We start from the raw sequence: 27,634 nt of genomic DNA, 5'->3' as shown, positions 1-27,634 counted from the left end.
ACCTGTTAGCAGTCACTCACCATTCCACTTACCCCTCAACCACTAATCTACTTCCTATCTGTGTGCATTTGCCTATTCTAGATATTTTATTTAAAACAAATCATACAATATGTGGCCTTTTTTGTGTTTGGCTGCTTTCATTTAGCATAATGCTTTCAACGTTCACCTATGTCGCAGTACATATCAGTAATGCATACATTTTTATGGCTGCATAATATACAATTGTATAGATATAACATATTTTGTTTATCCATTCACAAGCTGATGGGCATTTGGGTTGTTTCCACTTATCTGGCTATCATGATTAATGCTGCTATGAACATTTATGTAAAAGTTTTTGTGTGGACATAGATTTTCAATTATCTTGGTCATACGCTTAGGAATGTAACTGCTGTGTAAAATAGTAACTATGCTTAACTTTTTGAGGAACTACCAAACAGTTCTGCACAGCCACTACACCATTTTACATTTCCAGCAGCAATGCACAAGGGTTCCAACACTTATTTTCCTTTTTTTTTTCCTCCAATTGCAGCAGTCCTTGTGGGTCTGAAGTGGTATCTCACTGTGGTTTTGATTTGCATCTCCCCAATGACTAATGATGTTGAGCATCGTTTTTTGTGCTTACTGCTCACTTGTATATCTTCTTTGGAGAAATGGCTATTGAAATCCTTTGCTCATTAAAATTTTTTTTTTCTTTTTACTGATGAGTTGTACACGTAATGTTCTTTAAGTGACAAAATTATAGAAATGGAGAACATATTAGTGATTGCTAGAGTTAGGGATGAGGTAGGGACGGACAAGAAAGAGAAGGGTATGCTTATAAAAGGACAAAACATGGGATCCTTGTGATCATGGAACTCTTCTGGATCTTGGCTATGGTATTATATATACAAAGCTACACATGTTATAAACTGTATAGAACTAAACACACACACACAAGTAAAACTGGGGAAATCTGAACAAGACTGGTGGACTGCATCATTGTTGATATCTTGTTTGTAATATTGTACTATACTTTTGCAAGATGTACCATTGGGAGAAATTGGGTACAGGATATATAGGAACTTTATGTATTTTTCTTACAACTTCATATGAATCTATAATTATCTCAATAAAAATTTCAATGAACAAAAAGCAACAGCAAGTACTGGTGTGGACACAAAGCCATTGGAATTCTCATACATTACCTGAGGAAATGCAAAGTAGTGCAGTAACTCTGGAAAATGATTTGGCAGTTTCTTATAAAATGAAACTTGCACATACCATATGACCCAACCATCCTACTATCAGATATCTATCCAAGAGAAATGAAAATTTATGTTCATACAAAAGTTTGTATTCAGTTTTATTCATATTTGCCCAAAACTGGAAACAACTCAAATTTACTTCATGCTGTGAATGGATAAACAAACTGTGGTACATCCATATAATAGAATACTACTATACCATTCAGCAATTAAAATGAATGATTCATGCAACAACACAAAATCTTAAATTTGTTTTGCTAAGTGAAAGAAGTCAGACCCAAAAGGTGACATATTACATAATTCCATTTATATGATACTATGGAAAAGATAAACCTATTGGACAAAAAAGAAATCAATGGTTTCCAGGGATTGGGGGGTGGTGTGAGTGTGGTTGACTATAAAGGGGAAGCATGAGGGGACTTTTTTGGTGTGATGGACTGCTTTGTATGACATTGTGATGGTGGAAACAGTAACCTATGCATTTGCCAAAATCCATAGAACTGTACATAACAAAGAATGAATTTTATAATATGCAAATTTAAAATGAAATCAACTAGTACATCCATACTATGTACTACTACTTAATAATAAAAAGGAATCAACTGCTGACACATCCAACAACATGGATGAATCTCAAGAGCATTATGTGGAGTGAAAAAAGCCTATTCTAAAGGTTACAGACAAAAAAAAAAAAGGGTTCTGAAGAACCTAGGGGCAGGACAGGAATAAAGACGCAGATGTAGAGAAGGTACTTGAGGACACAGGGAGGGGGAGGGGTAAGCTGGGATGAAGTGAGAGAGTGGCATGGACTTATATACGCTACCAAATGTAAAATAGATAGCTAGTGGGAAGCAGCCACATAGCACAGGGAGATCAGCTCAGTGCTCTGTGACCACCTAGAGGGGTGGGATAGGGAGGGTGGGAGGGAGACGCAAGAGAGGGAGATATGGGGATATATGTATATGTATAGCTGATTCACTTTGTTATAAAGCAGAAACTAACACACCATTGTAAAGCAATTGTAAAGCAATTATACTCCAATAAAGATGTTTAAAAAAATAAATAAATAAAGGTTATAGATGTATGATTCCACATATGTATGGAATCACATGCAGGACTGTTTATATAACATCCTCTTTTAAAAATAAGATTCTTGAAATAACAAAATTATAGAGATGGAGAACAAATTAGTGATTGCCAGGCATAGTGGGGTTTGAAGAGAGTGTGTGACAATAATGGGGTAGCATGAATGAGGTCTTGGTGGTGATGCAATAGTTCTGTATCTTGAATGAGGTGGTGGTTGCATAAACCTACACATGTAATAAAATGACATAGAAATATATACGCATAACATAGCAATGTCATTTTACAGGGTTGATATCATATTACAGTTGTGTAAGATGTAACCATTGGGAGAAACTGCCCAAGGGCACAGTGGACCTCTCTGCACTATCTTTGCACCTTCCCAAGGATATGTAATTATTTCAACATTAAAAAAAAAAAAAGAAATCAATCAGATGTGGGGAGGACAATGGAATGCAGACTATAACAAATTAACTGTATTAAAAATCAATCACAAAAAAACCAACCAAACAAAAATCAATCAAATAACCACAATGGAGGAGATAGGTAGGAGTGGACATAAGTAACTTTGGAAAAAAGTTTGACTAGATATTGCAAGGCTAAAAGACACAAAGAACTGTACCCAAGTCTATATTGTAGTAAGTAAATTTGTTGTTCACCAGGGTGCAGGTTAGCAATTCTGAAACTATTTGTATTCTAGGGTTGAAAGAATAAATAAATATATTGTAGATAATGAGAGCCAGCTTTCTTTTTGTTGGGAGAATGCAATTACAAATAAGGAAAGGGGAAAGACTAAAATGACCCCTGTGGTGGCAGATTGTAGTCAGCAGTACCAACTCAGGCTCATGGTTTTTTTTATTACTAAATACATGCAGATAGACACACAAATGTAAACACAGATGTGTGTGTATGGTTATTTTCTAGTTTGTTTTCTAGTTCTTTCCACCTAGAGGGAGTAGAGCAGTAAAACCCCAGTAATAATGAACACGTCTATCATTCAGACCTTGGTTTCTAAATACCATTTTCCAATAAAAGGAACCAAGTCTTCTTAGAGAACTGGTTGATTCCAAGGCAAGGGAAGAATAAGCTGAGCCTGGAACATCTTGTGGTGCCAGAAAGTAAGTAAACTGCAGGTGTAGAGAGGGTCACGTGGCAGGGAATGTCAGCAACCTCTGGGAGATGACAACTTCAGGCTTACAACTACAAGAACATGAACTCTGCTGACAACTTAAACAGGCCGAGAAGAGGCCCCAAGATCCAGATGAGAATGCATCCCAGGCAACACCTTGATTTCAGCCTTGTGAGACCAAGCAGACAATCCAGCTACACCATGCCTGGACTTCTGACCTACAGAAATTGTGAGGTAATAAATGGATATTGTTTTAAGCCACTAAGTTTGTGGAAGTTTGTTACACAGCAACAGAAAACTAATATAACAAATGAACTATAGTCTTCAAAACTGTCAAGGTCATGAAAGACAGAAAAAAAGGGAGGAACTCACAGAATGGAGGAGACTTAGAGGAGACTAAGGACACCTGACAACTAAATGCAATTTGTGATACTGGAACAACAACAACAACAAAAAGTTGTTAGTGGAAAAACTGATGAAATCTGAATAAATCTCACAGTTTAGTTAATAGTATTGTGGTAAGGCTAATTTCTTCATTTTGATAATTGTTCTATGATTATGTTAGACGGTAACATAAAGGGAAGTCAGGTCAAGGGTATTATTTTTGCAACTATTCTGTAAAACTAAACTTATCTCAAAAAGTTAAAAATATGCATATGTCCAAGTTCTATCTGCTGAAAAGACCTGGAACCAATATAATAAGCATATCTAACACCCAAGAGCAATAAGCATATCTAAACCCAAAATTGTCTCTAAATATTATTTCCACTAAAGGATAATAGAACTTCTTGGTACAATGGCCAATTCCAGGTATGAAGCAAGAAATTTATAAGATGAACCTTGTATTAGGGTTTTCCAGAGAAACAGAAACAATATAAGGAATCGGCTCAAGCAATTATGGAAGCAGGCAAGTCCCAAGATCTGCAGGGTGAGTTGGAAAGCTGGAGACAGAAGCCAGCCAACAGTTTAGTTCCAGTCTAAGGTCAAACGCCTGAGAGCCACTGGTGTAGTTCCTGTCTGAAGGCTGGCAGGCTTGAGACTCAGTAAGAGCTGTTTCAGTTCAAAATCTGCTTTACTCAGTCTATTAATTTAAATGTTAATCTCATCCAAAAACACCCAAAATAATGGCTGACCAAATATCTGGGCACCCCATGGCCCAGTCAAGCTGACACGTAAAATTAACCATCCCTAGCCTGTAACACTGTATTCTGACAAAAAGCAAGGAAGCTACCACAAATTAAGGGAGTCTTGTCAAAAGGACACAGAAGCAATAAAAGGGCATCCATTGGCCAAATATAGGACAATCTGAGCATGAAAAAGAATAATAAATACAATTAATTCAAGTATATAAAGGCCCATGACTCCAAAAAAAATAAAAAGAGAAAAAGTCCAAAGCTCAAGAAAACAAAATTTTAAAAAGCAACATAGGCATACACCAATGGAAGTGACTAGGGCACCAATTCTTACTCTGAAAATTATTTATCTCCCTTTCCAGTAAAAACTATATCTCAGGGTACCAAATTACTCTAGTTGATGAAGGAAAGTTCTTTACAGAGGAATTGCAGCTAATTAAATGTGAAAGGAACAATAACATTAGAAAATCAGTGTTTTGCAACCCCTAATAATGAAAAAGATTCATTGGTGAAACCAAAGATTAAACTTTGATGGGGATCTTTACAATGGAGGAACCAGGCTGTCTCATTAAACCCACTAATCAACATTAGCATCAACATCAGCACCAGTATGCGCCTGCTGGTGGGATAAAATATCGAGGATAGCATTGCTATGGAGTCACTGCCAAAAGAGTTGTACCTAAATCTAATCATGCCCTTAGGGCTAACTTTCATTTAGAGGAAATATAAGAGATAGGGGAACAAAGTAAAGGAACCACTGAGGAAGCAAACAGATAAATTCAGAAAGTGGGATATCCTATTAAACAACTGGCCCAGCTTCTTTAACAAGTTAAAAACATGAAGTTAAAAAAAAAAAGCACAGGGAAGGGTTGTTTTAGATTAAAAGGGACCTGACATAACCAAATACACTGGATAAACCTCGTTTGGATCTGATTAAAACAAACCAACTATAAAAGCAGTCTTCTGACACAATCACAGAAATTTGATTATGGAATGGTATTAAATGATACCTTGAAGTTATTTACTGATAATTCTATCAGGTAAGATAATGGCATTATGCTGCTGCTCTATAAAAATAAATCCATATTTTGTAAGATGTATACTGAAGTATATGAGAGAGTTGGTATGATATCTGGGATTTTCTTTAAAATTAAAGAAAAAAAAGAATAAAAAGAATAGGCAAAAAAATCTAATCCCCAAGGATCTTCTTGCTCAGGGTTAAAAAGTCATGTCTAAGCTTCTGGAATTTGAAACTCAGAAGGATGAATACCACTTTTAAAACTTGGTTTTGCCATTCCCCAAAATATCTTACAAAATGTTGAACATATAGCAGACACTCAAAAAACACTGAAATATCAGAACATCTTTTTCACATTTATGAGAACTCATTTCGTTTCTTGTTGGTTTCCCTTTTTCTACCTCCCTCATCCCTTAAAATATGCACTGAAAAACTGTCTCCACACTTTAGTAGTTACATACCTACATATTATACCTGAATTTTTCAAGGCAGTATTTCAAAAATCAAAAATACAAGTAAATTCATAGCTAATAAATAAGTGTTCATTTTCTACCACTTAATGTACATGTTTAATCTCAATAAATTCAAAAAAGGTATTCTTAAATTTTTGTCTTTAGAATTTTAGGGAAAGCAAAGAATTATACTTATGTGAACAAAACTGTGGAAGTTAGTAATCATGGATTTCATATTTATGAAAAAAAAAAAAACCTGAGTGCTTACTCTTCCAGGCACTATTCTAAGGGCTTTGCCTGTATTAACTGATTAATTACTAAAACAATCCTATGAAGTAGGTACTATTATTCTTCTCACTTTCTAGATGGGGCAGAGAAAGTAAAAGCAAACTACCCAAGGTTCCACAGCTAACATATAGTAGTACTAGGACTCAAAGATACACAGTCCAGCTCCAAAACCCCAGCTCTTTACCACTACACTGGGCTGACTCACTGGGAGGCATCCTTTGCCTGATGCTTAGTCTCTCTATTCAATTCCAGTTGGCTTTCATTGTTTCCAAAGAGAAAATGAAGGAAAAAAATGATGTAAAAATGAATAGTAAAACTTACCTTTTGAATGGCCTCTTCCATATCCAACTCAAATTGTTCATTCCGTAATAATCTGAGGAACCTTTTGCGCTCAGCCCGGTCATCATTCTTATTCTGCACCATTTGGTCCCTGATTTGATTCTGTAGCCTTTGTAGTGCCTCGACATGCAATTTTTTGCAATAGTTTACATCTGCTAATTTCTGATGCCTTTCACTAAAGCTCAGAGTTCTCCTTTTGTAAGCCTAAAATGAGGGGGGGAAAAAAGCATACTTTGGTGTTCCAGGATCTAATTTTTTAAAATATATTGATGTAGCCCCCAGAAACAAATGAAATGAAGATAGCTAACAGTAAAAAACGAAAGGCTTTTGGCTTCCTTCCTAAATTCAGAGAAATATATCATAATAAAAAAGCAAATGTGGTAGGTAAATACATGATATATCAATGAAGCAGGTACTATTAGTGTTGCCCATCTTATATATGAGGCATGAAAAGTTAAAGCAACTTGACCCAAGTTTCCTCAGCTAATAAACAGCCATACTAGAATTCAAAGACGTGCAGCTGAGCTCTATAGACCCAGCTCTTTACCACTACGCAGGGAATTCCTCCTCATTCCACCCTCGACCCCTTCCCCCTTGGCTGTAAAGTGAGGTTCAAAAGCTGGTCATGTCAACCTGGAAGAAATGGACAAATTCTTAGAAAAGCACAACCTTCCGAGACAGAACCGAGAAGAAATAGAAAATATAAACAGACCAATCACAAGCACTGAAATTGAAACTGTGATTTAAAATCTTCCAACAAACAAAAGCCCAGGACCAGATGGCATCACAGGTGAATTCTATTATACATTTAGAGAAGCGCCAACACCTATCCTTCTCAAACTCTTCCAAAATATAGCAGAGGGAGGAACCCTTCCAAACTCATTCTATGAGGCCACCATCACCCTGATACCAAAACCAGAGAAAGATGTCACAAAGAAAGAAAACTACAGGCCAATATCACTGATGAACATAGGTGCAAAAATCCTCAACAAAATACTAGCAAACAGAATCCAGCAACACATTAAAAGGATCATACACCATGATCAAGTGGGGTTTATCCCAGGAATGCAAGAATTCTTCAATATACGCAAATCAATCAATGTGATACACCATATTAACAAATTGAAGGAGGAAAACCATATGGTAATCTCAATAGATGCAGAAAAATCTTTCAACAAAATTCAACACCCATTTATCATAAAAACCCTCCAGAAAGTAGGCATAGAGGGAACTTACCTCAACATAATAAAGGCCATATATGACAAACCCACAGCCAACATCATTCTCAATGGTGAAAAACTGAAACCATTTCCACTAAGATCAGGAACAAGACAAGGTTGCCCACTCTCACTGCTATTATTCAACATAGTTTTGGAAGTTTTAGCCACAGCAATCAGAGAAGAAAAAGAAATAAAAGGAATCCAAATCAGAAAAGAAGTAAAACTGTCACTGTTTGCAGATGACATGATACTATACATAGAGAATCCTAAAGATGCTACCAGAAAACTACTAGAGCTAATCAATGAATTTGGTAAAGGAGCAGGATACAAAATTAATGCACAGAAATCTCTTGCATTCCTATACACTAATGATGAAAAATCTGAAAGTGAAATTAAGAAAACACTCCCATTTACCATTGCAACAAAAAGAATAAAATACCTAGGAATAAACCTACCCAAGGAGACAAAAGACCTGTATGCAGCAAACTGTAAGACACTGGTGAAAGAAATTAAAGATGATACAAACAGATGGAGAGATATACCATGTTCTTGGATTGGAAGAATCAATAATGTGAAAATGACTATATTACCCACAGCAATCTATAGATTCAATGCAATCCCCATCAAATTACCAATGGCATTTTTTACAGAACTAGAACAAAAAATCTTAAAATTTGTTTGGAGACACAAAAGACCCCGAATAGCCAAAGCAATCTTGAGAAAGAAAAACGGAGCTGGAGGAATCAGACTCCCTGACATCAGACTATACCACGAAGCTACAGTAATCAAGACAATATGATATTGGCACAAAAACAGAAATACAGATCAATGGAACAGGATAGAAAGCCCAGAGATAAACCCACGCAGCTATGGTCAACTAACCTATGACAAAGGAGGCAAGGATATACAATGGAGAAAAGACAGTCTTCAATAAGTGGTGCTGGGAAAACTGGACAGCTACATGTAAAAGGATGAAATTAGAACACTCCCCAACACCATACACAAAAACAAACTCAAAGTGGATTAAAAACCTAAATGTAAGACCGGACACTATAAAACTCTTAGAGGAAAACATAGGAAGAACACACTTTGACATAAATCACAGCAAGATCTTTTTTGACTCACCTACTAGAGAAAGGGAAATAAAAACACAAATAAACAAATGGGACCTAATGAAACTTAAAACCTTTTGCACAGCAAAGGAAACCATAAACAAGACCAAAAGACAACCCTCAGAATGGGAGAAAATGTTTGCAAAAGAATCAACGGACAAAGGATTAATCTCCAAAATATATAAACAGCTCATGCAGCTCAATAACAAAAAAACAAACAATCCAATCCAAAAATGGGCAGAAGACCTAAATAGACATTTCTCCAAAGAAGATATACAGATTGCCAACAAACACATGAAAGGATGCTCAACATCACTAATCATTAGAGAAATGCAAATCAAAACTACAATGAAGTATCACCTCACACCGTTCAGAATGGCCATCATCAAAAAATCTACAAACAATAGATGCTGGAGAGGGTGTGGAGAAAAGGGAACCCTCTTGCACTGTTGGTAGGAATGTAAATTGATACAGCCACTATGGAGACCAGTATGGAGGTTCCTTAAAAAACTAAAAATAGAACTACCATACGACCCAGCAATCCCACTCCTGGGCATATACCCTGAGAAAACCGTAATTCAAAAAGAGTTCATGTACCACAATGTTCATAGCAGCTCTATTTACAATAGCCAGGATATGGAAGCAACCTAAATGTCCATCGACAGATGAATGGATAAAGAAGATGTGGCACATATATACAATTGAATATTACTCTGCCATTAAAAGAAATGAAATTAAGTTATTTGTAGTGAGGTGGATGAACGTAGAGTCTGTCATACAGAGTGAAGTCAGAAAGAGAAAAACAAATACCATGTGCTAACACATATATATAGAATATTTAAAAAAAAAAAAAGGTTCTGAAGAACCTAGGGGCAGGACAGGAATAAAGATGCAGACGTAGAGAATGGACTTGAGGACACGGGGAGTGGGAAGGGTAAGCTGGGACGAAGTGAGAGAGTGGCATGGACTTATATACGCTACCAAATGTAAAATAGAGAGCTAGTGGGCAGCAGCTGCGTAGTACAGGGAGATCAGCTCGGTGCTTTGTGACCACCTGGAGCGGGGGGACTAGGGAGGATGGGAGGGAGATGCAAGAGGGAGGGGATATGGGGATATATGTATACATATAGCTGATTCACTTTGTTATACAGCAGAAACTAACACAACACTGTAAAGCAATTATACTCCAATAAAGATGTTTTTTAAAAAAAGGTCACGTTTTCTAATATACATTTAATAGGTCAACCTGCTGTTATTTATTCATTCGCTCTCTCCTGGACCTTCATTTCCACTCATTTGTTCAGCGGTTCTTAAACATTTCCCAAATTTCCAGATGTGTGGGAAGCAAGATTTTTACCGGGCGGATTTAATATACTGTGGAGAAATACGAAAAAAGGCTGGAAGCCACCAGGAGCGTCCCTTAAATAATAGCACCTGAGGTCTCTGAAAGCAAATACGAGTTTCCCACTTTATTCTCAGATTGGGCATTTCAAATCCTTTTTTAGAAGCAGTTTGGCTCTAAACTAGAACTAAATCAATAGACAACCAAGTAGTCCCTTAAATAATAGCACCTGAGGTCTCTGAAAGCAAATACGAGCTTCCCACTTTATTCGCAGATTGGGCACTTCAAATCCTTTTTTAGAAGCAGTTTGGCTCTAAACTGGAATTAAATCAATAGACAACCAAGTAGTCCCTTAAATAATAGCACCTGAGGTCTCTGAAAGCAAATACGAGTTTCCCACTTTATTCTCAGATTGGGCACTTCAAATCCTTTTTTAGAAGCAGGCTGGCTCTAAACTAGAATTAAATCAATAGACAACCAACTAGTTTTGAGACCCCCGACAAGCTCACCATCTCGGCCGACGAAACTCCCCCTCTCCCGCTCTGGCGGCCACCAACTCAGGCGGTAAACCAAGACGCCAGCAGAGCTCTCCGGTTTTGATACGGTCTCCCGGCAACTGCCGCTGCAGCGCGCCAGCCACCCGCGAAGGCCGCCGCCTCCCATTGGGCGCAGCCCTATCCAATGAGCGCTGAGCTTCTTAGGAGGCTTGGCAGGGCGGCTACTTCCGTAAGTTTTTTGTTTTCCATAAATTTTAAGGAGACGAGGCGGAAGTCCAAATGTGTCCTGAGGCAAGCCCTTTGCAGTCTGTTAGGAGCCAAGATTTCCCTCAAGCAACTATCTGTCGGTTTGGTGGAGTTGGGAGCCAAGTTGAGGTGTGGAAACTGTTTACAGAGAAATACGGCAAACTCCTGTCTAAGACATGAGGCCAAAGTCACTTTCCGTGCACAGAACATACTGCAGCCTCAATGCAGGTTCTGCAGGGTTGATGACGGCATTCGTCCTCGGCAGTGGGAGGCACGGTCACGGTCTCCCTAGCTGAGTAACTGTGCACTGTGGGGGACCCACAGAAGCTGTTGGTAAATTGGGGGAATAAAATATATGGGCCACATGGATCTTATTCTATGTAATACAAGGTCCAGGTACCAATGAGAGAGCGGACAGATGATGGCAGGATTTTGGTTAGGTTTATTATATTGGCAAGTTACACACTGAAGTCCATTTTAAATGGAAGAGCTTAAGAACAGGAATGGGTCAGAGAAATTAGTCAAATATATTGATTTTAGAGATGACATATTTAGAGAAATCTTGTCAAAAGTGAAACAAAATTTTTTTAAGGTAGTTAGCATGTGAACTTGGCTTAGTTTGTGCTAATTTGAAGTCCATCTTGTGTAGCAATATGTCTGCTTAAAGATTAATTAAAAATAGGACTTATGGGGCTTCCCTGGTGGCGCAGTGGTTGAGAATCTGCCTGCTAATGCAGGGGACACGGGTTCGAGCCCTGGTCTGGGAAGATCCCACATGCCGCGGAGCAACTAGGCCCGTGAGCCAAAACTACTGAGCCTGCGCGTCTGGAGCCTGTGCTCCGCGACAAGAGAGGCTTTGATAGTGAGAGGCCCGCGCACCGCAATGAAGAGTGGCCCCAGCTTGCCACAACTAGAGAAAGCCCTCGCACAGAAACGAAGACCCAACATAGCAATCAATCAGTCAATAAATAAATAAATCTTTAAAAAAAAATAGGACTTATGGTTTCAGCTCCAAAATATAAAAAACTTGGAAGTTATCACTTCCCTCCTTACTACCAGATAAAGCTGGATAAACTCGAAACTAATGACTTTTCTTGCATTCATCATAAAACTGAGGTCACAGGGCAACCCATCACCCTGAAATGTGGGGAGAGGTAAATCCAGAGAGTCACAGTCAAGACCTCCTTACATGGAGCAGTGGCCCCTGAAGCCATGAATTAGGAATAATTAAATGGTAATTTTGATGGATTGCTGGAGACTGAGTATGGACTAGAATCAGTGAAACTAGTGGGGGCTGCCGTGTTAGGGAGGCCTCCACACTGCTCTGGGTTTTGTCTCCAGGAATCTCACCAGGTTCTCACAATGAAGAACCGAAAAAGATCTCTCATGGTCCTGGCAGGAGGCTGAGAAGAAGAATCATTGTGAAATATGTCCAGAGCCTTCTCCACAATAAAGGCCTACTTTACAGAGGAAAAGATTTTACCAGAACCTAATTCTACCTGGGGCAAGGACATTTCTCTGCCTCCAGCCTTCCTGTCTCACCTAAGTGGACAAAGGGGATCTAAGAAATATTCGTGAAGGTCACAGCCCAGGGACACAGCTCTACCAAAAGACTTAACCATAAAACCATAAAATGCTTCCCCTTTCCCACACTTTATCACCACACCAACAATGCTCCAGTGTAATAACAGTTGATTACAGCTGGAAGTCCTTCAAAACACACACTCTAACAAGGAATTCTTAGGGAATCCAAAGACAACAGGAGACAAAAACAAAAACAGAGGAATCTGAAGCCTCTGGAACCTACAGCTACAGCAAACATTAAACACAGCTTAACTCCTAGCCATATAATAAAAAAACCTCACACTAAAGCCCTGTTTACCTCAGTTCCCGTTACCCAATATACCGTGTCCACCTTTCAACAACAAATTACAAGGCTAAAGGCAGATTGTTAAGAGGCAAGGGAAAGCACAGTCTGAAAAGCAAAGTAAGCATCAGAACTAGACTCAGCTCTCACACACATTTGGAATTAAACAGGAATTTAAAATAACTATGATTAATATGCTAAGGGATCTGACAAACAATGTGGACCACATACAAGAACAGAAGAGTAATTTAAGCAGAGACATGGAAATGGAAGAATCCAAAGAGAATTCTAGAAATCAAAAACACTGTAACAAATGAGGAATGCCTTTAATAGGATATCAGTAGACTGGACACCACTGAAGAGAGAATCAGTGAGCTTGAAGATATGTCAATAGAAACCTCCCGAACTGAAATGCAAAGAGATTAATAGCAAATAGATAACCCTAATGGGCTTTTAGACCTCACCTTAGACTCAAATTGTTTTCTAACGTCAAAAGGGACTTGTGCAAGTGTATGTGTGTGTGTATAGGGAGAATATTGTCAATGTTTCTGTCTTTTGGGAGTCTTATAAACCCAGTTACTACAAAAGTAAAATTGACAACAGGGTGTGTACAGTACAAAACACTTTGAAACCAGGATGTAACTATTATTTGCATTTAATCCCCTGTTAGTCTAGCAACTTCCAAAAGAACTCTACGAAAATCATGGCTTATGTATAGCTTCTCTTAAAGTAGCCTCTAATTAAACCTTGTTGACTGGGCTGTCAGCAGAAATTTTGTTGTTGTTGTTTTGAACACTAATGTATCTCAAGCATTTAAAATAGTGCTTGGCATATAGTAAGTGATAAATAAATATTTGTTAAATGAACAAATGATTGAAATTATATTACTGTTATGGACACAAGAGAAAGCTCTACCATAAATAACTTTGAAGAAATATTGTTCTTCATCAGTTAGAGTTTTATTAATTTTATTTATGTTTTCAAAGAGCAAACTTTTGGTTTTATTAATTTTTTTCTACTTTTTTTAATTTACAAGTCCATTGTTTTCTGCTCTAACCATCATTATTTTCTGTGTTTGCTTTGGGTTTAATTTGCTCTTCTTTTTATAGTTTCATAAGGTGAAAGCTTAAATCTTTAACACCATTCTTCTTTTCAAATATAAATGTATAACTTATATTTCCCTCTAAGCCCTGCTTTAGCTGCCTCCCACAGATTGTGATATGTTGTGCATTCTCATTTGTTCGATTCAGAATATTCAGAGACTTCTTCTTTGACCCATGAATTATTTAGAGCCGTTTTGTTAACTTTCCAAACATTTCAGATTGTCCAGGTGCCTTTTTGTTATTGATTTCTAGTTTAATTCCATTATGGTCAGAGAACACACTCTGTATGATTTCAAATCTTTTTAATTGAGGTTTGTTTTATTGTTCAGAATACGGTCTGTTCTGGTGAATGTTTCATGTGTCCTTGAAAAGAATATGTATTCTGATGTTTTGGGCGAGATGTTCAATAAGGTCAAGTTGATTGAGAATGCTGTTCAGGTATTCTATATCCTTACTGTATTTCTATCAATTTGCTTTATTAATTACTGAGAGGAGTGTTGAGGTCATCAAGAATAACTGTGGATTTGCTTATTTCTCTTTTCAGTTCTTTTTTTGCTGCATGTGTTTTAAAGTTCTATTGTTAGAGGTATACACCTTTAGGATTATTATTATGTCCTAAAAATATTTTGACATTAACATTCTGAAATGACCCTCTTTTTCCCTGGTGATAGTCTTTGTTCTGAAGTCTTTTTGATATTAATGTAGGCACTCCAGATTTTATTTAATGAGTGTTTACATAATATATCTTTCTCCTTGCTTTTACTTTTAATGTGTCTTTATATTTAAAATGGCTTTCCTGTAGATAGTGTATAGTTGGGTGTTGCTTTTTTATTCAGTCTGACAATCACCATCCTTTAATTGGTGTTTATGCCATTTATATCTACATATCATTATGGATATTATGCATGGATTGATATCTACAATTTTGCAAATTTTAAAATATTTGTTGCATCTGTTATTGATTCATTTTCTCTTCTTTTTCTTTCTTCTTTTTGATTATTTTTTGTAGTTCCATTTTATTTTCATTATCAGCTTATTATTTATACCTCTTTATTTTTCAGTGATTGCCCTAAGATTTACTATATATATGTATATATGTATGTGTGTGTGTGTATACATATATATATACACACACTCACGTATATATAAACCTTACAACAGTTTAATTTCAATTCCTCCATCCCATCTTTTGTGCTATTGTTATCATACATTTTATTTACATATTTAAATCTACAATACATAGGTTTCCACATATGTTAGGTGATTTGATAGTGTCATGAAGCTCTCAAATGCTGTTTTTTTCCTCCTCCAATCTTTCTATCTTCGTGTTTCAGTTTAGGTAATTTTTATTGCTACATCTTCAAATTTTCTGACTCTTTCCTCAGCTATGTCAAGTCTTCTGATGAGCCTGTCAAAGGCATTCTTCATGTTCAGTACTATTTTGTTTTTATCTAATATTTCCATTATCTCTTTCTTATACTTTCCACCTTCTCAGCTAAAAATACCCATCTTTTCACATATATTGTCTGTCTTTTCCATTAGAGACTTTAGTATATTAATTATAGTATTTAAATTTTTCTGATAGTTTCACCATCTGGGTCATATGAGTTTTGTTCTGTTGACTGCTTCACCTTTGTACACTTTTTACAGTGTTTTTTCTTGGTTTTGTGTGTGTGTGTGTGTCTCATACTTTTTGATTGAATACGACATCATGTGTAAGACAGCAGAGACTGAGATAAGTCATATTTATGCCTGGCAATAGCACACCTATTCTCCTACAGTGAATGTAGGAGGTTGACTATGTATAGTCAGAAGTTGAGCTGGATTTGAACTTCGTGTTGCTTCAGTTATCTTCAGTGCACCACTGTCTTCAAATTTCTCTCGTGTTATCTTGTGCTTATGTTGGGGGTTGGTTTTCCAGATTGCTTTTCTCAACATTCCTGACTCACCCTTAGCTTTAGGCCTTCCCTGTGTTCCTGCATGTCAGAGGTTCTCTCCATACTCGTCTCCTCCCCCAGCAGGAGATTGCTCTTCTTTGTTGCTCCTGCTTACTAGCCAGGAGGTGGGAGGAATGGGGTTCTCTGTTATCCTGGTCCAGTCTCAGCATTTTAGACAGGTCTTGGCACACTAGGTCTCTGGTGTCTCATATTGGAAAAACTTTCCTTAATGATAAGAATTCACTGTTTTCTTTTGGCCTTTAAAGAAAGTCTAAAACCATCAACCTGACCTGTAAAGGCTTATATATCTAGCCCTTCAGGTTTCTTCTTCAAACTTTGGCCAAAATGGATTTCTCTGAGCTTTTTCTTGTCAGAGGGCCTTTGTATGTGTGGGTTTCTGTCCTTAATAAGAGTATGTGATGACAAAGTCCACCAGCTGTCTTGCCAATGAGATAACACATGCTCTGGATGGCAGAGCAGAAAAAGAGAAGGAGCGTTGCTTCCTTATGACCACAGAGCTACCACACCAGCCCTGGGCTGCCTAACTCATGACCTCATGCTATCTGACAGAAAAGTAAACTAATTTGTCTAAGCCTCTGTGTCCTCTTCTCCACCCGGGATTCTATTACAGCTATCCAAATGCAATTCCTAACTGATACAACCACTATCTCTGTTTAATTTCATGGGTGAAAATGATTAAGAAAAACAAAACTTTTTGCAGCATTAATTGCCTTTTTAAATCAAAATCAATGTTTGATTTTAAAGATTATTAGTAGTTAGAGTGGAAAACCTCTAATTTCCTTTCTCACATTTTCCTCTCTCCCTTCTTTATTTTCTAGAAGCTACTAGCCAGTTTCCTTCCTTTAATCCCTGTGATCTCAGAGTCTTGACTGCAATTTTTAATTCTTGGTTTTGTTCTCCAAAATATCCATGCAACATGTTTGTCTAGTAATTCGATAACCCAGAGTCATGTCATTGCTATCTAAAAATTGGCACTTGCCATCTGCCTTTACAAGGATTAAGTCACTAGCCACTGCAGTAACTGACCTTCAATACACCCTGAAAGGAGTTCAGGGTGGAGATCAGGAATGAGGCACTCTGTGCTCTGGGAACAACTAGCAGAACAGGCCTTCAGATAGTTAGAAACTTTCAGGAGAAGATTTTATGAGCCCAAATACTTGCATCTTCTCATATGCAGTAAGACACTAAAATCATTAACAGAGACATCTGCTCTTCATGACTAGCAGCAACCTTCATGAGACTAGCAGTCAAGTTTACTTTTTACAAAAAAAAAAGTAAACTTGACTGCATGTATCCACCTCCACTAAAATCACCTATAGTACTGATCTCCCCCCCTACCTCTTCAGAGAAGTTCCTCAGAGCTATTTGGGATGCTGTCTCCCAGGCTATAGCCCTCATTTTGCCCCAAATAAAACTTAACTCACAGCTCTTACATTGTGCGTTTTTCTTCAGTTGACATCATCTACAAATTGGATAAACATGCCTTTCATATTTTCAAATACTTCATAGATAAAAATGCTGAGTAAGACTGGGAGAACACAGAGCCCTGATATGCACTACTAGAGTATCTCTCCAGGTGGAACTAGATCAGCAAACTTTGAGTACGATCATTCAACAATTTACCAATGCACTAATTTTACTAACACACTACCAATATTTCTATACCCTTCTATAAGAATATAATGAGAGAATTCTCCAAAAAGACTTCTCTAAAGTCTAGATACATTATGATTTCTTCATTTCCTTATCTACCTAACACAATCTAATTAATTGCTTGGCGTCCAAATGACGAATTCTTTGGTTGCATACATAGACTCAAGTCAACATTATTTATCTGAAATGCTCACACATCAATAAATATAAATGTCTTTGAAACATAAACAGGGTACAAATCTGATCATTAAATGTTTAGTTACTTGATGAAGGTAAGCTCTATCATGTACAGTGGATTTCTAAATCACAATAGTATATTAGTTTTTGCAAGAAAATATTTGTAACTTTGAGACTACTCTTTAATCAAATAAAGTATGTCACTCATCGATATATAGATTATCTGTTTCATCAGGCAGTTAAATATATCAATACTATTTGCTTCTTGAAACATGCAATTAATATTTCATAACATCACACACAGCAATAGTTTAAATGCAGTATTGTCTAAATTTACCAAAAGGTGGTTAGCACAGAGCCCTGAACATAGCATAGCTTAATAAATATCCATTGAAGGATTAACATTATGTTTAGAATGTACTAATTTGAGTGTTAGGATGATTAGAAGGGTAATTCAGGTAGGGAATCTATTATGTGGTGGTGGGGGAAGCACTGCATTCAGTTAGTACAAATAAACTAAGGGGAAGCCATGTAGGTCATCAGAAGTTATGAGATACAAAAAGAAGGATTTGTGGAATGGTTGCCACACTTTTAATCACAATAGTGAGGGGAGCTGAATAAAACCAATAGGATTCTGACCAAGTACAATTCAAGTTCTCAGTTATAGAGTACTCACACTGTACTCCCGGTTGCCCTAGCAAAGGGACCTCTACCTTAAGGTAATGGCATTATAATAAGAACAAAGTGTACTAATGAAGAAACAGTGATTAAAGATCGAGCCATACATAATCAAGTTAAAACATGCAACAGTCACCTTGAAGGAAACTGTGGTTAAAAGGTATATACAGTTGACCCTTGAACAACATGGGTTTGAACTGCAAAGGTCTACATATATAGGGATTTTTTTTAATAGATACATACAGTACTACAGGATCACTGGTTGGTTGAATCCACGGATGTAGAACCATGGGCACCGTGGGCTGTATATGGGACTTGAGCATCTGTGGATTTTGGTATCCAGGGCAGGTCCTGGAACCAGTTCACCACAGATACCCAAGGACCACTGTATGTGGCAAAGACTGAGACCCTGAGAAAAAGAATACAAAGCATGAATAAAAAGCTTCTGTTGAGCCTCGAAAGAGTTTCTGGGAGCTGCAAACCTTTTGCTCCCCCCTCTCCTTGAGTCATTGGTCACATGATTGCATATCAGCGTTACCTCTACTGCTCTACTCATTGGCAATACTGTCTAAGAGGAACAGAGAGAAGGTTACTGTCTTGGTGTTGTGTATAAATTGACTTGAGATGAAGCCTGCTGCAGATTTCTTGACATAACCATCTCCTCAAAGTGTTAGGCTCCTTGAAGTGAGCGTAAGAGATGAGGATCAGTTCAGGATATAACAGGTTCAATAGCGTAGAATTTGTTAATTCCTAATAGCGAAATGTCATGCAGTATTGCAAAGTATTTTAGCACACATGTATGCTTTTCATTTATTTTGCTTCTCTAACTGAGGATCTTTGTCTCTAAAGGGAATTTTAGTTATAGCTCCTTGTGTCTAGTCCACACATGGGTATTGTAGAAAGATTCTACAATAATTTATGCTATTTAATAGGGGGTCTGCCAGAGAAAAAGATTTTTGGCCTGACTGTTCATCTAAAACAAAGACAAATTTAATCAATTGCAATGATTAACTGATTTTATCTGAAGAAAATTACCCTAAAATTGTTTTTAAATTAATAGACTTTGCTTTTTAGATCAGTTTTAGGTTTACGGAAAAATTCATAGAATACAGAGAGTTCCCATATGTCCCCCCTTCCCTTCACACCCACACAATTTCCACTATGATTAGCACCATACATTTGTTACAGTTGACGGGCCAATATTGATACATTATTCATTATAGTCCATAGTTTACATCAGAGTTCACTCTTTGTTTTGTGCAGGTCTATATGGATTTTGACAAGTGCATTATGTCATGTATCCACCATTACAATATCATGCAGAATAGTTTCACTGCTCTAAAATGCCCTGTGGTCCACCTATTCATCCTTCCCTCCTTCCACCCAAACCTCTGGAAACCACTAATCTTTCTACTGTCTCTATAGTGTGCCTTTTCCGCAATGTCATATAGTTGGAATCATACAGTATATAGCCTTTTCAGACTGACTTCTTTCACTTAGTAATATGCATTTAAGATTCCTCCGTGTCTCTTCACGGCTTGATAGAGCATTTATTTTTATCACTGAATAATATTCCATTGTATGGCTTTTTAAAAAAACAATTATCACATTTAAGGATGTCTCATGATAAATTATTACTATTATAAACGATATTTCATTGTTAAGGATGGATTTATGCCCTCCCAGAATTAAGGGGAAATCTCCTGGTTCATTTCCCTTTGGGATATAGCTTTTCACTTACAGGTCTAGACTAGAGGTCTAGATTACTGAAGGGAAAAAGCTTTCCCTGATAATAAATGATGGATTATACTGATTAATGTTCCCCAATAGTTACAACATAAAAGGGTTGAACATATCGGAGGTGCTGATATGAAATAAGGCATGTTAATAGGTACACACTGTAAGTTCTAACTATGCAGGAGAAATTATTTACAAAATCGTACTGCTTTATAAAATGAAGCAATTAGAACAAAACAATTTTTCTTTTGTTCAGAAAAATGCCCAAATCTAATCTAATTTGCTGCAGCTGGACACCACCTGCAGATGACTGTTTAAGTACTCTGAACATTACACACTTATCTTTTAAATATTGATAATGCCATTTTTCATTTCCTTGACATGAAATCCCACAGGGAATAATTATGCTAATAAACCTTAATGATTCTTGCAAATAAATGATCAAACCAAATTGCTACTGTTGATTTATATTAATGGATGCCTTTAGGATGAGATTTGCCAGTACGGTGCTGCCTCTTGAATCTCAATTCATCTTATTTAGCTGAAGAGCATACATAGTTTGTTAAATAGATGAAGTGTTTAAAATATAATGTGTTTGTGCAGTTTTTGCACTTCATAATGTTCAAGCATTACCAACTTGCCTTGTGGCCAATCTGCATTTAATGGTTTCATCGTATATAACTTCCTTTTGTACTTTTTCTCTCTGTTATATGCAGTTAGGAAATGACTACGTTCTGGTTGATTCAGAATAGGCCAGCTTCCATGTGTTGAATCTGATTGTTTCGTTAAGACAATGAAATCTGTTTCTAGATATTTTAGCCACCATGAGCTGGGAAACACATTGACTATGTGAGGATGGGATCAAGTGTCACATAATTGTTTGGGGTGAGGGGAAGGGCACTATTAAATGGCTTATTTGTTGCCCCATTTAAACCTAGAGTAGTGGGTCTCTTCCTCTCCTGCTCTCCCACTTTCACTGCTGCTCTGGCACCCTCACCCACCAAGTCTACAGGGACCAGGAAGTTGCTGACTTTGTAAATTCTGAAGTAAAACTGGAAAATAACTGCAGAATTGCTATATACTCATTTCCAGGGCTGGGGAACACTACACAGAAAGAAGGCTTATTCGTTGTGGATACGAACACAATTTTATCTGGGTAATTTTGTAAAAAGACACTTTTGTTTAAAATACCATATAATTGGAAAAAATTACCTTCATCCAGATAATTGCCTCAAATGTCCTTTTTTTGTGCCTTGAACGTCAAATTCTAAGCATGGGAGAAAAACAAAGTAGAGACAAACAGGTATAGGCACAGAATTGAATGAAAGTGATGTATATTAGTAGTAAAATAGGGGATTGGAATATATAAAAAATCATGTGTACATAAACAGGGTATGGAACTTGTGATGTGAAATAACAGTTGCTTAGGGATTTGTCCAGTGTTACATTGCACAGAGACTGTAATTTGGTTAGTGGTGAAGCAAAGATGACCACACTTAATTCATTGTGAAGAGCGGAGGCATCCGCTTCTGAATTATAAAGCTCTTAATGATTTTTAAAAGTATATGTATGCATATTAATATATATGTAGATATATATGTAAACTACCTTTATAAAGGTATTTTTTTTCACTTAACTTTAGAAAAAGTGCCTAATTTGATCAAATTTGGTACATTTATGGCAATTTTTTTCTAATTAAAAATTAACAAGACTCCAACTTACAAACCACTAAGTGCATTATTATATTCATTGTAAAATTTTCTAATTTAGCAAAATATGAGGGGTGATTGAAATATGCAATGATAAAGGAATGATTAAAGTAAATGATAGCACGTCAGCTATGTACCTAGAGAAATGTGGGTGTGTCTGGAGGGCAAGCCAGGGAGAGGTGATTTGTGGGGAGCCTAAGCACCCTCACAGGAAAGGAGAATGACTGGACACTCAGAACCTGAGGAGTAACTCTAAGGTCCTAGGGGAGGAAGAGGGACACAATAACCCTCCAGGAGGAATGGCAGGTGAAGAAGGCAGCCCCCTGCGGAGGGAGTCAAAGGACCCAAGCTGGCTGTGGGAACTTGGAGGCAGGCAGAGAAGTGCTGGCACAAGGCTGTTTCCATTGTTCTGTCCTCAGACCCAGCCCTGCTAGGTCCATTGCTGGAGGGGAGGGAGGAGTAGGGAGTGTGAGGGGGAAAGAGAGAAAGAGAGAAGCTGTATCCATCAAGTGATAGAGCTAACAGAAAAGAATGGTCCAGAAATTCTGTAACAAGCTTACCTTGAGGTAACAGATGGCAAGGTGTATACGGAAATGTAGTGGAAAACAGTTAATATTAGAAAGTATTATCCTGCTACCTTATCATCTATTGAGCACCTACTACATGCCAGTCACTTCGTATATAATTGTCTATAATCATCAGAACAACCCAGTTCGTTTTACAAATGCAGAAAACAAGATTCAGAAGAAACAACTTGCCGAGTTCACAGACAAGGCCAATAGTGGGACAGAGTTTTGTACCAAGTCTGTCTCCCCAGCTCACGCTCTTTTCATGAGTTCAGAATTTTTCAAACTGCGGATCACGAACAGTATTTAAATAGAAATAGAATAGCCTGAAAAATATTAGAGGGCGTCAAATCTAGTAAGATGGGTATTGTTTTGTGAAACTTTTTAGTTATTGAAAGAAAGAATGCATGTATATATTGGATCATGACGTAAAATGTGTTTCTCACTATGGGTCAATCTCAAAAAAGTTTAAAAACTACTGAATTAGATCACATTGCCTCTCTTTCCCAATCTTAGGGAGATGCTCTTCACTTCTGAATTATAGCAAATTTCTCATTTTATGGAATGTTTTCCACAAACTATACCAGTCCTTTTAACGATTATGGATTAGTATATCAAGGTGATCCTCATTTATTCTTTTCTATGCAAAACATTTCTATGCAAAACATTCTTTTCTATGTTCTTACAGAACAAGAATAGTAACTATTTACTGAGTATCCAGTACTCTTTGTGTCCAGATAAGGAATAACGATTATGTTTTTTCAGAGGCAGAGACTACCCCATTTTGGAAATGGGGAGTGCTAGGGGAAACTTATCCAGGCCTAAAGGCTGTGCCTGGAGAGAAGGGAAACAATGGTTTCAATCCTAATTTTAGAAGCAGTCAGTGCCAAGGATTCCAATTTTAGATAAGCAGATACATTTATGGGATTCCAGGCAACAGATCCTTCCATCTAACCCATCTCCCTGGAGACTGTTAGTAAGCTTACTAAATTTGCTTGGTCTTCCATGCCCACATAACAACATGGGGTTCAACACATAGAGGGGAAAACCTTTATTATCATAGGTTTCGGTATACAAGATACTACTGGGAGAATGACAGAATAACCAGGAAAACAAGGTGACTATGGCCTGCAAGGAATTATCAGTCATAAAAGTAGCCCAAAAAGGAAGAATAAAAGAATGAATAGAGCCAGAAGTGAAAGAACATATTTCCTTGCTTTCTGTGATTACTTAATGTTTCACTGGATCTCTAGTCTTTTCTATATTAACATACCCATGGCAACAGTTATCTGCTGTACATCTCTCTGTAATACAATCCTGTTCCTTAGGGTTTTCCTTTCCTCATAGATATACCTAAGAAATAGCAAAATTACAGCCCACTAAGGCTAATCCAGCCTCTTAGTTCTTTAAAATCCATTATGGTACCTAGCATCTGGTGACCTGAATTGAGCTAATGTATTTTACTGAATCTACAATACATCAGTGGTAGGATGCACCGTTATTTTATTCATCAGTAAAGAAGAAAAAAACTCTGCCAATTAAATTGGCACATCATCAATTTTAAGACCTATCCCAATTTCAGAAAGTTTAAAATGAAAACAAAAAAAAGTATAGCTTAGAATCTATGAAACATGGAATTTTTTCATGAAGGAGCACAGTTAAGGAATTATAATAATGGGAACGATAACAACCAAACAGAAACAATTACTATGCAGCCCTCACCAGCAGAATAGGATCCTAATTCTTTTTCAAGTTATATTTTTATCCCTCCTTGGCATCAACCAGGGCAATTGTTATACTCTGCATCAGCTAGGGTCTTCTGAGATGCAGATGCCAAGACAGAATTGGTCTGTCAAGACATTTATTTTGGGAAGGGTCTATAAAGGATGAAAAAGGAGGGGAAGTAGAGGTAAGCAGGGAGAGCCTTCAGAACTGCTACAGATCTGACACCTGTAAAAGGAGAGAGGAAACAAAACAGGAGGAGCCTCAAACTGCAGCACAATTGAGAAAGTCTCTGCCAGGCCAATGGGGAGTCCCCAGGCAAAGACTCTGCATTAGAGGTGTCCCATGTTGGGCCCAAAACACCCAGCCATGCTCAGGCATTGGCTGGGAGCAGCTTCGGGAGAGCGAGGGCTCAGCATGAATGCTGCTGAGATCCAAATGCACAGCAACTGGAGGTTCTTGGACACCCACGACCCTTGCAGCAGGTTCTCTTAAAGGGAGATTTGAGCAGAACACCTCGTGGCTGCCACACTGACACAAGGCATGCCTCCATGCTTCCCACAATTACAGTAGCTGTCTCATTTCCGCTGATCTTCTCATATGTCATCTTTGTTATCATAGCTACCCGACTTATAACTTCTCGAAAAATACTCTACATACCAGCTTTTTCTACTTACGTCTTACAATCAGGCCCATAGAATCCTTAAGGGATGGCATGGCTTGCAAGTTCCCATCAGGATTAGGTGTCACTCACACCGTCAAATTGGGACCCCTGTTTTTCCACAAGTCCACAAAGGGCTGCTCCTCTGTCTCCAGGAGTGTGTAGACGAGGACATGGCCCCTCCCCACCCCGCCTTTGCTGCATAAACATTATGGAGCAGGCTTCAAATTTTAAAAACGGAGGCTTGGAAATCCTTCCAAGGAGACATTCATGAGATGAATTGCCAGAAAAACCCATGTTCAAGTAATATTTCATGATCAGATGCAAAGAAACTCATAAAAGCTTTAAGGATGCAATATGAACCTATTTACAGGACTCAGTGGCAAGGACAGACAGTATCTTTGACCTTGAACAAATCGTTTAACCTCCCTGATGTGTGTTTCCTCGTCTATAAAATGAACAGAGTAGTCTAGATGATCCTTGAGGCCTCTTCTAGCACTAACATTGTATGAAATAAAAGTCAGCTTAGAGATTAATTGGGTTTCTCAGCCTCAAGCAATTAATTACACTGTCTCTGCCCTTTAACAGACCCATCACAGAAGGAAATTAGATTCAACTGACAGATTCTAATCATCACCAATTCATGTTGATTTTAAGTTCAACACTATTTCTTAAGATTTGCAAATTAATCCTTTCAAAACAGGTTCAATAGCTTCCTGGGCAAGGAATTTGACTTGAAAGATATATTTTAATACTAAGGCCGTTCTTTTCCATTAAAAAAAAAAAGTCTTTGTGCTGACATTTTTTTTTTTTTTTTTGCATTCAGAACCTCAGCAGAAACTCTACCAGAGTTTTATAAAATAATAGACAGTGGTTTTGTGAAATTCTTTGCCAATTTCTGAAGTGCTCAAGGACATCTGATCAGGGATTTTAGTTCTGTCCACACCTACTTCATCTAATTCCACAGTGTTTTTCTTATTCTTCTTTGGCTTCTGAGTTTCCATAAATAGTCTTTACCTTGGGTCAACATTGAATTACTAGTAGAAAAGATGTTGGTAAATTTTCTAGCAAAAAAATAAACAAAAACAAACAAACAAAAAAACCCCCACAGTTTCGATTTCCTGTTAATAAGGAAATATTTTATGTTATCCTCCTTTTAACATCTATTCATTTAAACAATGCTTTATTTTCTTACTTTTCCCTTAAATATTACAGTCATATCTAGTTTAGATTTTAAAACTTAAATCCCACAACTTTGAGTTTCTTGAACTTTTATTGCTGGTATCTAGTTTCTACTTTTATATCATGTCCACTTGCATTGGTAATATTTCTGACATACAGAAAGGTATGGAGAATAATACGACACCCATGTTTTCATACAACATAAGAAAAACTATGGAAGCTGTTTTGTGCACTTGTAAACATCACCCTGTCTTATTTTGTCCTTCTAGAGATAACACTATTCTGTATTTAATAGCATTTATCATTCTCATGCATGTCTTTATACTTTTAATACCATGAATCAATTCAATCTCTGAAAAAAATGTGATATTATTTTGCATGCTTTAATGATAAAACTGAGCCATACTTCTGCAAATAGCTTTTAATTCCACATTGTGCTTGTGAAATTACATGGTAGTACACCTACATCTACTTTATTTGTTTTCTCCAAGCTCTGGCTTATATTTTTACTTTCTCTAAGATCCCTTTTAATGCACAGAAATTTTAAGTCCAATGTAGTCAAACTTATCAATTGTTTCCTTTATGTCTTATGGGGGGGTTGCCTTATTTAAACAATCCTTTAATAATGTGAGTTCATAAAGCTTTTCATGATCCATCTGTAATTCACCTAGAATTTACATATCTTTTATATAATGTGATATAAGTATACAATTTTATTATTCTTTTGTCCATATGGAAAACCATTGTCCCAGCATCATTGTCTTTTCCTAATAATTTACAATGCACCAATTTCATGGTTTTAATTACTATGTTTCCTATAATCCTTTTATATAATACTATTATTATGTAAAATTATAATATTTGACCAGATTTGCTGTTCTTCAAACTTCCTTGGCTATTCTCTGCCCTCAGTTCATATATATAAACTTAGATTTCCCTTGCCAAGTTCCATGAAATAAAAAAAACGAATTGGAATTTCATTGAATCTGTGGATCAATTTGGAGAAAACCCTATGTCTTTATCATAGTATGTCCTCCCATCCATGTACATGGTACATCTCTAGAATGTCTTTTTAAAAATCTTTTAATTAAGTTTTGTAATTTTCTCTATAAAGATCTTGTGCCTCTTTTTGTTAGGTTTATTCCTAGTTAAATTCTTTGCTGCTGTCACAAATAATATCTATATCATTTAAGGTTCAAGTAGGAAAGAGCAGCTCATTTGGGTCATTTACAAAGATGTAAGCAGGGTTTAAGGAAACCAGAAATTGTACAGTACTGAGGGGAACCGTTACCACTCCAAACCCTAAAGGCAAGGGGAAGAGGCAATTTTCCAGAACCCAAAGTAAAAAACTGCTACTTTGATGGGAGCTTGGTCAAGGGATACAGCCAGCCAGGAACAACCTCACAGGAAGAGAGGTGAGGCAATATAATCCCCATCCTCTTTCACCCTTCCTTGATCTCCCGCTGCTTAAACTAATGAGAAGCCAAAGAACAAGGGAGCCTCTTATCACAAGTC

The 27,634-nt window shown here is 37.2% G+C and overlaps 1 protein-coding gene across 2 annotated transcripts in view; it reads right to left on the bottom strand.

Annotated features, from left to right (window-relative positions):
- Positions 1-27,634, bottom strand: part of MNS1 (meiosis specific nuclear structural 1) — a 94,245-nt gene that overhangs the window by 55,006 nt on the left and 11,605 nt on the right. The window contains exons 1-2 of one of the 2 annotated variants that reach the window (XM_057542205.1): positions 10,873-11,004; positions 6,672-6,893 (exon numbers count right to left, since the gene is read on the bottom strand). In XM_057542205.1, the coding sequence (XP_057398188.1) occupies positions 6,672-6,893; positions 10,873-10,875 (225 nt within the window). In that variant the 5' untranslated portion in view covers positions 10,876-11,004. Of the gene's footprint in view, positions 1-6,671; positions 6,894-10,872; positions 11,005-27,634 lie in introns of those variants that run through there. The other variant, XM_057542206.1, reaches the window with a different exon arrangement.

The sequence above is a fragment of the Balaenoptera acutorostrata genome, chromosome 3 (assembly GCF_949987535.1).
Source record: "Balaenoptera acutorostrata chromosome 3, mBalAcu1.1, whole genome shotgun sequence".
NCBI lineage: Eukaryota > Metazoa > Chordata > Mammalia > Artiodactyla > Balaenopteridae > Balaenoptera > Balaenoptera acutorostrata.
Note: the sequence above shows the minus strand (reverse complement) of the source record. Positions and strands in the feature narration are given on the sequence as shown.